Genomic DNA, 15,679 nt, shown 5'->3' with positions numbered 1-15,679 from the left:
ACACACACACACACACACACACACACACACACACACACACACACACATCCCGTGCACAGACTCACACACATTCACCCCCTCCCCCCCACACACACACACCATCCCTTTCCACACACTCAATCCCTCACTGAGAGATGGTAAACACCATGAAATTACAACCAGTCGCCTGTTAAGGGGAAGCATGGTGGTAATGAGAAACACACAGGTACAGTGTATAACACATCAACCAGACAGAGGACAGGAAGTATGTAACACATCAACCAGACAGAGGACAGGAAGTATGTAACACATCAACCAGACAGAGGACAGGAAGTATGTAACACATCAACCAGACAGAGGACAGGAAGTATGTAACACATCAACCAGACAGAGGACGGGAAGTATGTAACACATCAACCAGACAGAGGACAGGAAGTATGTAACACATCAACCAGACAGAGGACGGGAAGTATGTAACACATCAACCAGACAGAGGACAGGAAGTATGTAACACATCAAACAGACAGAGGACAGGAAGTATGTAACACATCAACCAGACAGAGGACAGGAAGTGTGTAACACATCAACCAGACAGAGGACGGGAAGTATGTAACACATCAACCAGACAGAGGACAGGAAGTATGTAACACATCAACCAGACAGAGGACAGGAAGTATGTAACACAGCAACCAGACAGAGGACAGGAAGGCTTAACCCCCTCTTACACTGCTGGCTTATACAGCCATGCTCTGTCTCATTCTGTGCCCCTGTTATTTCTGGATCCCTCCTCCACCTGTTCTGCATCACTAGCCTTGGGGCTTTTCTGTCTATCTGCCGGTCCTGCTAACAAAACATTGCTCCCATTGTGTTTGTGTGTGTTCGAATGTGCGTGAATGATTGAGTGAGTGAGTGAGTGAGTGAGTGAGTGTGTATCTCCACTCTCATTGTGTGTGGATGTGTGTATCTCCACTCTCATTGTGTGTGGATGTGTGTTTATACATGCGTGAGTGTGTCTGTGTGATCAATGCGGCTTTAGAATGAGAGCTGTGGGTTCACACAGAGCAGACGGGTTTCTGGACGCTAACCAGACCCTAATGAAAACATCTGAACCAGTGCCAGGGCCATTAGCAACCGCTAGCATACATAGCTAATCACTGGCTATTAGCGCTCTAGTGCACTGCGCTGATTGGGACCTTTCTCTGGTACCTTATAGTTTTACTAGAGGGCCAAACGACTAGGTAGTGTCGTACAGTGTTTTTCCAACTTTTGGCATTGTAAACCACACAAAGCCTCTTTAATTCCTCTTTGTATAAAATAGACAAAACAAACTGTTTTTAGGCAGGATCTAGCCATGAACACTAACACTGTTGTAGCATGTTGATCCAAACTATTTCCCACATTTCTTTGCATGTGGCTTTTAGTCAAGTGTAGTCATCAATTTCTGAGTATCTCGGATATCGGTTTTCCTCCAGATCAATAAAACATCCATTGCTGCCGCAGTGAAAAACTCTACTTCGGGGCAGGACTGTACTTTTGTATTTTACCACCTTGAAGCTGTGTGTTTGGGAATAGGAATTCAACTTTCTTAGATCTAATTACATTCCCCTCCCCACAGGGAATACATGTATAATTGACGATGTTTGCTTGAGTTGCCTCCAAATTCTGTCTCGTATGCAATCATATGGGATGTTCCTATCCTTGCCAGGAATAAATGGAATTGAATGGAGGCACTCTGCATGACATATTACAGTATTGGAACACAGAGGTCATCTGTTAAATGCTGATCTAATCTGTAAATCAAGACATCCTATGATGGCAGGGTTTAGCATGTCTGAAAACACTTAAGATTTGTGGATTTGGCTATTTCAGTCACACCCGTTGCTGACAGGTGTATAAAATCGAGCACATAGCCATGCAATCTCCATAGACAAACATTGACAGTAGAATGGCCTTACTGAAGAGCTCAGTGACTTTCAACGTGGCACCATCATAGGATGCCACCTTTCCAACAAGTCAGTTTGACATATTTCTGCCCTGCTAGAGCTGCCCCGGTCAACTGTAAGTGCTGTTATTGTGAAGTGGAAACGTCTAGGAGCAAAGACTCAGCCGCGAAGTGATAAGCCACACAAGCTCACAGAACAGGACCGGCGAGTGCTGAAGCTTGTAAAAATCTCCTATCCTCGGTTGCAACACTCACTACCGAGTTCCAAACTGCCTATGGAAGCAACATCAGCACAATAACTGTTCGTCGGGAGCTTCATTAAATGGGTTTCCATGGCCGAGCAGCCGCACATAAACCTAATATCACCATACGCAATGCCAAGTGTCGGCTGGAGTGGTGTAAAGCTCACCGCCATTGAACTCTGGAGAAGTGGAAATTAGTTCTCTGGAGTGATGAATCACGCTTCACCATCTGGCAGTCCGACGGACGGATCTGGGTTTGGCGGATGCCAGGAGAACGCTACCTGCCCGAATGCATAGTTCCAACTGTCAAGTTTGTTGGGGGAGGAATAATGGTCTGGGGCTGTTTTTCATTGTTCGAGCTAGGCCCCTTAATTCCAGTGAAGGGAAATCTTAACACTAAAGCATACAATGACATTCTAGACGATTCTGTGCTTCCAACTTTGTGGCAACAGTTTGGGGAAGGCCCTTTCCTGTTTCAGCATGACAATGCCCCCATGAACAAAGCGAGGTCCATACAGAAATGTTTTGTCGATCGGTGTGGAAGAACTTCACTGGCCTGCACAGAGCCCTGACCTTAACCCCACCGAACACCTTTGGGATGAATTGGAATGCCGACTGCGAGCCAGGCCTAATCGCTGAACATCAGTGTCCAACCACACTAATGCTCTTGTGGCTGAATGGAAGGAAGTACCCGCAGCAATGTTCCAACGTGTAGTGGAACGCCTTCCCAGAAGAGTGGAGGCTGTTATAGCAGCAAAGGGAGGACCAACTCCATATTAATACCCATGATTTTGGAATGAGATGTTCGACGAGCAGATTTCCACATACTTTTGGTCATGTAGTGTACTTTTCCCGAGGGAGTAAGCTACTGTAGTTAATTGGAGATGTTGCAACTTTGCCAAATATGGAGTCAATGGTTACTCTTCCTCTCCCTCATCCACTCCCTTTGAAAAATAAGAATACTTTATTTAATACATATTTAATACATTTTTTTAATCTACCTCCTCCTCCTCTCCCTCCAGATTATGGTACCATCCGTAAGGTCCTGTCTCCTCTGAACCAGTCCATGGGCAGCTGTCTATTGGATGAGATTGAGTTGTTCCCGCCCAGGAGGAGACAGCCAATCAGAAGCCTCCTGATCCTTCACAGCAGCAGTGAGCTGTATGTTGGGGTCAGGGACCAGGTCATCAAGATACCACTGATGAGATGCAACTTCCACAAGACCAGAGAGTGAGTAGTACACACAGACGTGCACACACACACATACACACACACACACAACCTCCTAGGTATCAAAGCTGTGCAATCCAGGTGACCAAGAATATGTTATCCAACTGAGCTAAAGTCTAGACATTATTTTATGGAGCTAACACAAGTCTTCAGGTTTCAGAAAATCTTGTTAACCCAGAGTTAAAATTCTCTTGCGAAGGTTTGTCATTTCCTGTTTTACTTCTGAGGGGAATGCCGTTAACAATTGTGATTTCCTTTGTGCAAAAGAAGGAAGTGAAGTGTCCTCCCTTGCAAATGGAAACTCTCAGCCAAACCTTTCCCTTCCACTAATTTCACCCGTGTTTATCATGGCCAAATAGCACATTATTGTTTTGATTAATTTTTACGATATAGCCAATTTTGACTTTGTGGCTGTGGAATCTAGTGGAAAATGTTTATCACGGGCTTGAAAATCACAGCACCAGCTTAAGCACCGCCTTTGCCCAATCCTGATTCGTCAAAATAATAAATCACGAAAACCCAAAACCATGAACTACTGCTGCTCATAATCACATAATTCTACGTTAGCCTTGACAGATTCTCGCCTTTCCACGAGAATCTGTCCACCAGAGATTAGGTCTCAGACAAAGACCCACCCACAGACCCACACACAAACACTACTTCTCCACAACTGCATGTAGTTACATAGTTGTTACAAGCTATTTACTTGTTAATTAATCAAATTATAGTGGGCCTGGCATGATGCCAATGTAATATAGTGTTGGTTTACCTTCTTGTCCCCTCAGCTGCTGTGGCTATTGTAGTGGGAGTATGTTAATGAGACGTATTGAGTTTCTGACAGAGGCACCAGATCTTTCAGAGCAGAGGCCTGGATATGAACACAGTGCCAAGGATAACAGCAGAAACATTTTGTATTTGTATTTGTATTTATTAGGGATCCCCATTAGCTGCTGCCAAGGCAGCAGCTACTCTTCCTGGGGTCCAAACATATTAAAACACTTACATTACATATAAAACAAAATATAAAACAGTACATCATAAAACATTATTACAGCACTACCTATCTACAATACAAAATGTTTAATACCAACATACAACAATATCACAATGTGTGCTGAGATGGCGCCGGAGAAGATGGCTGCCGTTTTACAGCCTCTAACTGATTGTACTATTGTGTGTTTTTTCACATTATTTGTAATTTATTCTGTACATAATGTTTCTGCCATCATCTCTTATAACCAAAAAGAGCTTCTGGATATCAGGACAGCGATTACTCACCTCGTATTGGACGAAGATTTTTTCTTCAACGAGTCGGACGCGAAGGATATCCTACAAACACCCAACAAGGCCCAAATCCCTGTCATTCGCAGGAGAAAGAGAAAGAGATATCGTGGACGTAGGTCGGGGTGCCTTGTAAGGATCCGACGGCGAGCGAGTAAACTGCCTCTTCCATCAATCCTATTAGCCAATGTTCAATCATTTGAAAATAAATTAGATGACCTACGATTACGGTTATCCTACCAACGGGACATTAAAAACTGTAATATCTTATGTTTCACCGAGTCGTGGCTGAACGATGACATGGACAACATACAGCTGACGGGATATATGCTACATCGGCAGCATAGAACGGCTGACTCTGGTAAGACAAGGGTGGTGGTCTGTGTAAACAACAGCTGGTGCACAAAACCAAATACTAAGGAAGTCTCTAGGTTTTGCTCGCCTGAGGTAGAGTATCTTATGATAAGCTGTAGACCACACTATTTACCAATAGAGTTTTAATCTATATTTTTCATAGCTGTCTATTTACCACCACAAACCAATGCTGGCATTAAGATTGCACTCAACGAGCTGTATAAGGCCATAAGTAAACAGGAAAACGCTCATCCAGAGAAAGCGCTCCTAGTGGCCGGGGACTTTAATGCAGGGAAACTTAAATCCAATCTACCTCATTTCTACCAGCATGTTAAATGTGCAACCAGAGGGAAAAAAACTCTAGACCACCTTTACTCCATACACAGAGACGCATACAAAGCTCTCCCTCGCCCTCCATTTGGCAAATCTGACCATAACTCTATCCTCCTGATTCCTGCTTATAAGCAAAAATTAAAGCAGGAAGCACCAGTGACTCGGTTAATAAAAAAGTGGTCAGATGACGCAGATGCTAAGCTACAGGACTGTTTTGCTAGCACAGACTGGAACATGTTCCTGGATTCTTTAGATAGCATTGAGGAGTACACCACATCAGTCACTGGCTTCATCAATAAGTGCATCGATGACGTCGTCCCCACAGTGTCCGTACGTACATACCCCAACCAGAAGCCATGGATTACAGGCAACATCCGCACTGAGCTAAAGGGTAGAGCTGCCGCTTTCAAGGAGCGGGACTTTAACCCGGATGCTTATAAGAAATCCCGCTATGCCCTCCAACAAACCATCAAACAGGCAAAGAGTCAATACAGGACTAAGATTGAATACCAACATGTTTCAAGCAGACCACCATAGTCCCCGTGCCCAAGGACACTAAGATAACCTGCCTAAATGACTACCGACCCGTAGCACTGACATCTGTAGCCATGAAGTGCTTTGAAAGGCTGGTCATGGCTCACATCAACACCATTATCCCAGAAACCCTAGACCCACTCAAATTTGCATACCGCCCCAACAGATCCACAGATGATGCAATCTCTATTGCACTCCACACTGCCCTTTCCCACCTGGACAAGAGGAACACCTACGTGAGAATGCTATTCATTGACTACAGCTCAGTGTTCAACACCATAGTGCCCTCAAAGCTCATCACTAAGGTAAGGATCCTGGGACTAAACACCACCCTCTGCAACTGGATCCTGGACTTCCTGACGGGCCGCCCCCAGGTGGTAAGGGTAGGTAACAACACATCTGCCACGCTGATCCTCAACACGGGGGCCCCTCAGGGGTGCATGCTCAGTCCCCTCCTGTATTCCCTGTTCACCCATGACTGCATGGCCAGGCACGACTCCAACACCCTCATTAAGTTTGCAGACGACACAACAGTGGTAGGCCTGATCACTGACAACGATGAGACAGCCTATAGGGAGTAGGTCAGAGACCTGGCCGTGTGGTGCCAGGATAACAACCTCTCCCTCAATGTGACCAAGACAAAGGAGATGATTGTGGACTACAGGATAAAAAAGAGGTTTGAGCACGCCCCCATTCTCATCGACGGGGCTGTAGTGGAACAGGTTGAGAGCTTCAAGTTCCTTGGTGTCCACATCACCAACGAACTATCATGGTCCAAACACACCAAGACAGTCGTGAAGAGGGCACTACAAAGCCTATTCCCCCTCAGGAAACGGAAAAGATTTGGCATGGGTCCTCAGATCCTCAAAAAGTTATACAGCTGCACCATCGAGAGCATCCTGACTGGTTGCATCACCGCCTGGTATGGCAACTGCTCGGTCTCCGACCGCAAGGCATCACTGGGGCCAAGCTTCCTGCCATCCAGGACCTCTATACCAGGCGGTGTCAGAGGAAGGCCCTCAAAATTGTCAAAGACTCCAGCCACCCTAGTCATAGACTGTTCTCTCTGCTACCGCACGGCAAGCGGTACCGGAGCGCCAAGTCTAGGTCCAAAAGGCTTCTCAACAGCTTCTATCCCCAAGCCATAAGACTCCTGAACAGCTAATCATGGCTACCCAGACTATTTGCACTGCCCCCCCACCCCCACCTCATATTTTTATGCTGCTGCTACTCTGTTAATGATTTATGCATAGTCACTTTAACTCTACCCACATGTACATATTACCTCAACTACCTCAACTACCTCAACTAGCCGGTGCCCCCGCACATTGACTCTGCACCGGTACCCCCCTGTATATAGCCTCCCTACTGTTATTTAATTTTTTACTTCTGCTCTTTTTTTCTCAACACTTTTTTGTTGTTGTTGTTTTATTTTACTTTTTTATTAAAAAATAAATGCATTGTTGGTTAAGGGCTTTAAGTAAGCATTTCACGGTAATGTCTACACCTGTTGTATTCGGCGCATGTGGCAGATCAAATTTGATTTGATTAGATATACGTGTGTCTATACCTTTGTGTGTTTCTCTTCACAGTCCCCGTTGTTCCATAAGGTGTATTTTTACCTGTTTTTAAATCTGATTCTACTGCTTGCATCAGTTACCTGATGTGGAATAGAGTTCCATGTAGTCATGGCTCTATGTAGTACTGTGCGCCTCCCATAGTCTGTTCTGGACTTGGGGACTGTGAAGAGACCTCTGGTGGCATGTCTTGTGGGGTATGCATGGGTGTCCGAGCTGTGTGCCAGTATTCCAAACAGACAGCTCGGTACATTCAGCTTGTCAACACCTCTTACAAAAACAAGCAGTGATGAAGTCAATCTCTCTTCCACTCTAAGCCAGGAGAGACTGACATGCATGTCATGAATGTTAGCTCTCTGTGTACTTTTAAGGGCCAGCCATGCTGCCCTGTTCTGAGCCAACTGCAATTTTCCCAAGTTCCTCTTTGTGGTACCTGACCACACTACTGAACAGTAGTCTAGGTGCGACAAAACTAGGGCTTGTAGGACCTGCCTTGTTGATAGTGTTGTTAACATTTACATTACATTTACGTCATTTAGCAGACGCTCTTATACAGAGCGACTTACAAATTGATGCATTCACCTTATAGCCAGTGGGATAACCACTTTACAATATGTTTATTTTATTTTTTTAGGGGGTAAGGGGGGGGGGTAGAAGGATTACTTTATCCTATCCCAGGTATTCCTTAAAGAGGTGGGGTTTCAAGTGTCTCCGGAAGGTGGTGAGTGACTCCGCTGTCCTGGCGTCGTGAGGGAGCTTGTTCCACCATTGGGGTGCCAGAGCAGCGAACAGTTTTGACTGGGCTGAGCGGGAACTGTGCTTCCGCAGATGTAGGGGGACCAGCAGGCCAGAGGTGGATGAACGCAATGCCCTCGTTTGGGTGTAGGGACTGATCAGAGCCTGAAGGTACGGAGGTGCCGTTCCCCTCGCAGCTCCGTAGGCAAGCACCATGGTCTTGTAGCAGATGCGAGCTTCAACTGGAAGCCAGTGGAGTGTGCGGAGGAGCGGGGTGACGTGAGAGAACTTGGGAAGGTTGAACACCAGACGGGCTGCGGCATTCTGGATGAGTTGCAGGGAGCCCAGCCAACAGCGAGTTGCAGTAATCCAGACGGGAGATGACAAGTGCCTGGATTAGGATCTGTGCCGCTTCCTGTGTAAGGCAGGGTCGTACTCTCCGAATGTTGTAGAGCATGAACCTACAGGATCGGGTCACCGCCTTGATGTTAGCCGAGAACGACAGGGTGTTGTCCACGGTCACGCCAAGGCTCTTTGCACTCTGGGAGGAGGACACAACGGAGTTGTCAACCGTGATGGCGAGATCATGGAACGGGCAGTCCTTCCCCGGGAGTAAGAGCAGCTCCGTCTTGCCGAGGTTCAGCTTGAGGTGGTGATCCGTCATCCACACTGATATGTCTGCCAGACATGCAGAGATGCGAAGGCAGAGCAGCACTTAATTATGGACATACTTCGCCCCATCTTAGCTACTGTTGAATTCCTGATTCTATCTGGATTAAGTTTGAGAGGCTTACATTAAAGAACACTCTCTGTGTTCTGTTAGACAAGTAACTCTTTATCCACATTATAGCAGGGGGTGTAAAGCCATAACACATAAGATTTTCCAGCAGCAGACTATGATCGATAATGTCAAAAGCCGCACTGAAGTCTAACAAACCAGCCCCCACAATCTTTTTATCATCAATTTCTCTCAGCCAATCATCAGTAATTTGTGTAAGTGCTGTGCTTGTTGAATGTCCTTCTCTATAAGCATGCTGAAAGTTTGATGTCAATTTGTTTACTGTATAATAGCATTGTATCTGGTCAAACACAATTTTTTCCAATAGTTTACTAAGGGTTGGTAACAGGCTAATTGGTTGGCTATTTGAGCCAGTAAAGGGGGCTTTACTATTCTTAGGTAGCGGAACGACTTTTGCTTCCCTCCAAGCCTTGGGGCACACACATTCTAGTAGGCTTAAATTGAACATATGGCAAATAGGAGTGGCAATATCGTCTGCTATTATCCTCAGTAATTTTCCATCCAAGTTGTCAGACTCCGGTGGCTTGTCATTGTTAAAAGACAACAATAGGTTTTTCACCTCTTCCACACTCACTTTACAGAATTCTAAATTACAATGCTTGTCTTTCATAATTTGGTCAGATATACTTGGATGTGTAGTGTCAGCAATCGTTGCTGGCATGTCATGCCTAAATTTGCTAATCTTGCCAATGAAAAAATTATTAAAGTAGTTGGCAATATCAGTTGGTTTTGTGATGAATGAGCCATCTGATTCAATGAATGATCGAGCTGAGTTTGCCTTTTTTTCCCAAAGTTTCATTTAAGGTGCTCCAAAGCTTTTTAATATCATTCTTTATGTCATTTATCCTTGTTTCATAGTGTTGTTTCTTCTTCTTTTTATTCAGTTTAGTCACATGATTTCTCAATTTGCAATACGTTTGCCAATCGGTTGTGCAGCCAGACTTATTTGCCATTCCTTTTGCCTCATCCCTATCAATCATACCATTTTTCAATTCCTGTTCAATCCACAGGGATGTAACAGTTTTTACAGTCATTTTCTTAATGGGTGCATGCTTATTAGTAACTGGAATAAGCAATTTCATAAATGTGTCAAGTGCAGTGTCTGTTTGCTCCTCATTACACACCATGGACCAACATATATTCTTTACATCAACAACATAGGAATCACTACATAACTTCTTGTATGACCTCTTATACACAATATTAGGCCCAGCCTTTAGAACTTTGGTTTTCCTAGATATTGCTACTATATTGTGATCACTACAGCCAATGGATTTGGATACTGCTTTCAAACAAATATCTGCAGCATTAGTGAATATATGATTAGTATGAAAAATGTATGCACTCACTAACTGTAAGTCACTCTGGATAAGAGCATCTGCTAAATGACTAAAATGTAAATGTAAATGTAAAATGTGAAATGATCCATACATGTTGATGATTTCATTCCTGTACTGTTTGTAACTACCCTGGTAGGTTGACTGATTACCTGAACCAGTTTGCAGGCACTGGTTACAGTTTGAAGCTTTCTCTTGGGCAGCCTGTTGAAAGACAGTCAATATTTAAATCACCCAGAAAATATACCTCTCTATTGATATCACATAAATTATCAAGCATTTCACACATGTTATCCAGATACTGACTGTTAGCACTTGGTGGTCTATAGCAGCTTACCACCAGAATTTGCTTTAGGTGAGGCAGATGAACCTGTAGCCATATTACTTCAACAGTATTTAACATGAGATCCTCTCTAATCTTCACAGGAATGTGGTTCTGAATATAAACAGCAACACCTCCACCATTGGCATTTCTATCTTTTCTGTAAATGTTATAACCTTGTATTGCTACAACTGTATCATCAAAGGTATTATCTAAGTGAGTTTCAGAGATAGTCAGAATATGAATGTCATCTGTTACTAGCAAATTATTGATTTCATGAACCTTGTTTCTTAAGCTACATATGTTAACTATTATATTATTATTATTATTATTATTATTATTATTATTATTAACGTGGGCTATTTTGAGCACCTTTCTTCTGGAATGCTTAGTTGTTTTTAGTGCTTTACTGGGAAGTTTTGCAGCAGTAGATGTGCTCATGTTTTTATGCTAGTGCATTGTGAGCTGCACACAGTGGACTTCCTCCTTGGGCACACCGGCTCAGTGCTAACAGTATAAATCTGCTTCTTAGGCACATGATTACTGCATACAATAGCTGTAGGATCAGCAGAGGCATTCAGGGCTCACAGAGACAGACTATGTATTAAATGGCACCCTATTCCCTATTTAGTGCACTACTTTATATAGGGCTCTGGTGAAAAGTAGTGCACTATATAGGGAATAGGGTGCCATTTCGAACGCAACACATGATTTACAAAGACAGACTCCAATGAAGAGAGTTGGAGAAACCACAGCAAATAGGTGAAAACCTATCTGCAATTTGCATCTCTCAAAGAAATAAGTTATTCTCTGGGTTTATATTTAGAGATGGAGGGTAACACCTGGGTCAGGATGAGATAATCATAGATTATAAATTGTTATTTATTTTCTTCTGACAGACGCATGTGTGTGTGTGTGTGTGTGTGTGTGTCAGTACACAATCTATCACTATTATATTCCACACAGACTATTACTATACAGTGGGGAAAAAAAGTATTTAGTCAGCCACCAATTGTGCAAGTTCTCCCACTTAAAAAGATGAGAGAGGCCTGTAATTTTCATCATAGGTACACGTCAACTATGACAGACAAAATGAGAATTTTTAATGAATTTATTTGCAAATTATGGTGGAAAATAAGTATTTGGTCAATAACAAAAGTTTCTCAATACTTTGTTATATACCCTTTGTTGGCAATGACACAGGTCAAACGTTTTCTGTAAGTCTTCACAAGGTTTTCACACACTGTTGCTGGTATTTTGGCCCATTCCTCCATGCAGATCTCCTCTAGAGCAGTGATGTTTTGGGGCTGTCGCTGGGCAACACAGACTTTCAACTCCCTCCAAAGATTTTCTATGGGGTTGAGATCTGGAGACTGGCTAGGCCACTCCAGGACCTTGAAATGCTTCTTACGAAGCCACTCCTTCGTTGCCCGGGCGGTGTGTTTGGGATCATTGTCATGCTGAAAGACCCAGCCACGTTTCATCTTCAATGCCCTTGCTGATGGAAGGAGGTTTTCACTCAAAATCTCAAGATACATGGCCCCATTCATTCTTTCCTTTACACGGATCAGGCGTCCTGGTCCCTTTGCAGAAAAACAGCCCCAAAGCATGATGTTTCCACCCCCATGCTTCACAGTAGGTATGGTGTTCTTTGGATGCAACTCAGCATTCTTTGTCCTCCAAACACGACGAGTTGAGTTTTTCCCAAAAAGTTATATTTTGGTTTCATCTGACCATATGACATTCTCCCAATCCTCTTCTGGATCATCCAAATGCACTCTAGCAAACTTCAGACGGGCCTGGACATGTACTGGCTTAAGCAGGGGGACACGTCTGGCACTGCAGGATTTGAGTCCCAAGCGGCGTAGTGTGTTACTGATGATAGGCTTTGTTACTTTGGTCCCAGCTCTCTGCAGGTCATTCACTAGGTCCCCCCGTGTGGTTCTGGGATTTTTGCTCACCGTTCTTGTGATCATTTTGACCCCACGGGGTGAGATCTTGCGTGGAGCCCCAGATCGAGGGAGATTATCAGTGGTCTTGTATGTCTTCCATTTCCTAATAATTGCTCCCACAGTTGATTTCTTCAAACCAAGCTGCTTACCTATTGCAGATTCATTCTTCCCAGCCTGGTGCAGGTCTACAATTTTGTTTCTGGTGTCCTTTGACAGCTCTTTGGTCTTGGCCATAGTGGAGTTTGGAGTGTGACTGTTTGAGGTTGTGGACAGGTGTCTTTTATACTGATAACAAGTTCAAACAGGTGCCATTAATACAGGTAACAAGTGGAGGACATAGGAGCCTCTTAAAGAAGAATTACAGGTCTGTGAGAGCCAGAAATCTTGCTTGTTTGTAGGTGACCAAATACTTATTTTCCACCATAATTTGCTAATAAATTCATTAAAAATCCTACAATGTGAATTTCAGGAATTTTTTTCTCAATTTGTCTGTCATAGTTGACGTGTACCTATGATGATTACGGGCCTCTCTCATCTTTTTAAGTGGGAGAACTTGCACAATTGGTGGCTGACTAAATACTTTTTTTCCACACTGTAGCTAATACCATCTGTCTGTGTCTCAGAGATGAGTTTAGGTTGTGACACGGCTCTCTTATTTGCATGACAGAAAAGAGACATCAGGTACTTTATTGTGCTGGAAACCTCTACACCTCCCAAACAGACACCTTATGTTAGATTGGTCCCATGACAAATCTGTACTGTGTATATGTAGACATTCAAATACATGCAGAGGTATTGAACAAGGCCCAACATAGAGAGAAGTCTGAATCATTTTGTCTATTCCTAAAAAGTTTACAGATCAGAACATGACTGAGGAATAACTTTTGCACACTTGCTAATGCCAGTGTACTCGCTCTTCCCTCTCTCCTTTTCTCCCATTAATGAATATATGAATCAATTAACCAGTCAATATGTCTCCTCTCTGTCAGGGCGTGTGTGGGGGCAAGGGACCCGTACTGTGGCTGGGACCTGGTGTTGAGGAAGTGCACCACTCTGGAAGAGAGCGTCAGCATGAGCCAATGGGAACAGAGCATCACTAAGTGCCCAGTGAGTACCCAGAATGCACTGTACCAGACACACACACACACACACACACACAGTCACACTAAGGGAAATGAATTCTCTCCCCACCAAAGCTTCAATCAATCTCCTCTGTCTTCGCGATCATTAGCTAATTCGCAGCAGTTCGCCCATTCATTCTGCCCACTCCCAATTCCGGGGGATTGATTTCACTGCGACCCCGCTTAATGAAACGGTAATTGACGTTTGTCTGACAGACATCCATTCTGGGGCGGTGACCAATGGCAGTGTTGAGTGCTGTCCTAGTCTTGTACAGTATGTGGTTTCATGTTCAACAGGTTATTTGGCACTACTAGACAGCCCACTGCATTTGTTGGCAAACACCCATACACACGCACACACACACAGACACACACAAACACACACACGCACACACACGCACACACACACACACACCAAAACATTACTCATCCAGTCTCTTTAAAGTTCACCGACAGACCTAAGGGGCACTCTCTACTGATCTACACTAGCTGTCTCGTTCTGATTACATCATAGTCAACTAAAAGACAGTGTAAACACAGACACTATTACAGGTGTCGTCGCCTGTACTCTGGCTCTGGTTACCGCCTTTTATTTGCTCAGACACAACTGCCAAAGACAAGAGGGGAACGTGTATTTGCTTATGTAACCTTTATATAGCCAACTAAATCAAACTAGAATAAATTATGTTCCAATAACGACTTGCTAGCCAGCGGAACAATGGAGTCCTGTGTTGCCCAGACAAACTGTGATCCATTTGGTTATTATTGTAGGACTTCCATGGCCATGGCTATTAAAACAGACTGACGACTGGCAGTCCAAATACACGTAACAGTTGGACAGGACTGGAATATTGGGGACAAAATGACTGTGAAGTCAATGACGCTTTTGTGAAGCTGCGTAGATTTATTTCCCATACATTACTCTAATCGGCTTTTGTGATTAACATGGTTTTCCTCACCATGGAACTGAACTTTCAGAGAACATAGAGGAGAGATTAAGTCATATTTGACATGTTTTTGCGGTTAAGATTTGGATAGGATATTTTTCCAAGGTGTAATGTGTACCTCAGTGAGTTGCTAGAAAGGAGACAGCTTTACCAACCTATTCACAAAACCATCTGGTGCTTGGGACTGGACTCCCTGTGGAAATAAACAATACAGAAAGAAAAGTGTGTTTTTAGTGATGTAAAATACATCTTAGTCACGATGTTCACCGAATGTCTCTTTTAGGCATTGAAAGTACGAATGGAACTGAAATAAAATGGAAGCATCCTATTCACCTTGTATTTTTAACTAACTGAAACTGAAAATGAATGGAAGCATTCTAATCCTTCCCCCTCCACAGCACATTTCAAACCCAATAATAAAACAATGCACTTCATCTAATGAGTGAGAAACAATAGAGAAGTCTGCTGATACAATTCCACTGAGGCCGTGAAATTAGAAATGATTATTGATGTGATGTTTCCTAGTGTATATGAAATACAAAACAAATTTTTTCACAAACAATTGTTTTATCTAGCTCCCCTTGCCACGCCAGCAAAATATTACTATTTTGTCCATTCCTCTATTCTAACCCACACACTTCTTTATCTGTCTTACAATAATAGGGGGATGTTAATATCTTCTAAAAAAAAGTATTTGATCCCCTGCTGATTTTGTACGTTTGCCCACTGACAAAGAAATGATCAGTCTATAATTTTAATGGTAGGTTTATTTGAACAGTGAGAGACAGAATAACAACAAAAAAATCCAGAAAAACGCATGTCAAAAATGTTCTAAATTGATTTGCATTTTAATGAGGGAAATAAGGATTTTACCCCCTCTCAATCAGAAAGATTTCTGGCTCCCAGGTGTCTTTTATACAGGTAACGAGCTGAGATTAGGAGCACACTCTTAAAGGGAGTGCTCCTAATCTCAGTTTGTTACCTGTATAAAAGA

General features: G+C 43.4%; 1 protein-coding gene across 2 annotated transcripts in view; it reads left to right on the top strand.

Annotated features, from left to right (window-relative positions):
• LOC121550072 (semaphorin-5A) overlaps positions 1–15,679 on the top strand; it is a 203,419-nt gene that overhangs the window by 112,310 nt on the left and 75,430 nt on the right. For both annotated transcript variants that reach the window (XM_041862193.2, XM_041862190.2), the window contains exons 11-12: positions 3,186–3,393; positions 13,607–13,724. In XM_041862193.2, the coding sequence (XP_041718127.1) occupies positions 3,186–3,393; positions 13,607–13,724 (326 nt within the window). The remainder of the gene's footprint in view (positions 1–3,185; positions 3,394–13,606; positions 13,725–15,679) is intronic.

Source organism: Coregonus clupeaformis, chromosome 34, assembly GCF_020615455.1.
Source record: "Coregonus clupeaformis isolate EN_2021a chromosome 34, ASM2061545v1, whole genome shotgun sequence".
NCBI classification, from domain to species: domain Eukaryota; kingdom Metazoa; phylum Chordata; class Actinopteri; order Salmoniformes; family Salmonidae; genus Coregonus; species Coregonus clupeaformis.
The sequence above is the reverse complement of the archived record's forward strand: the minus strand, read 5'-3'. Positions and strand labels throughout refer to the sequence as shown.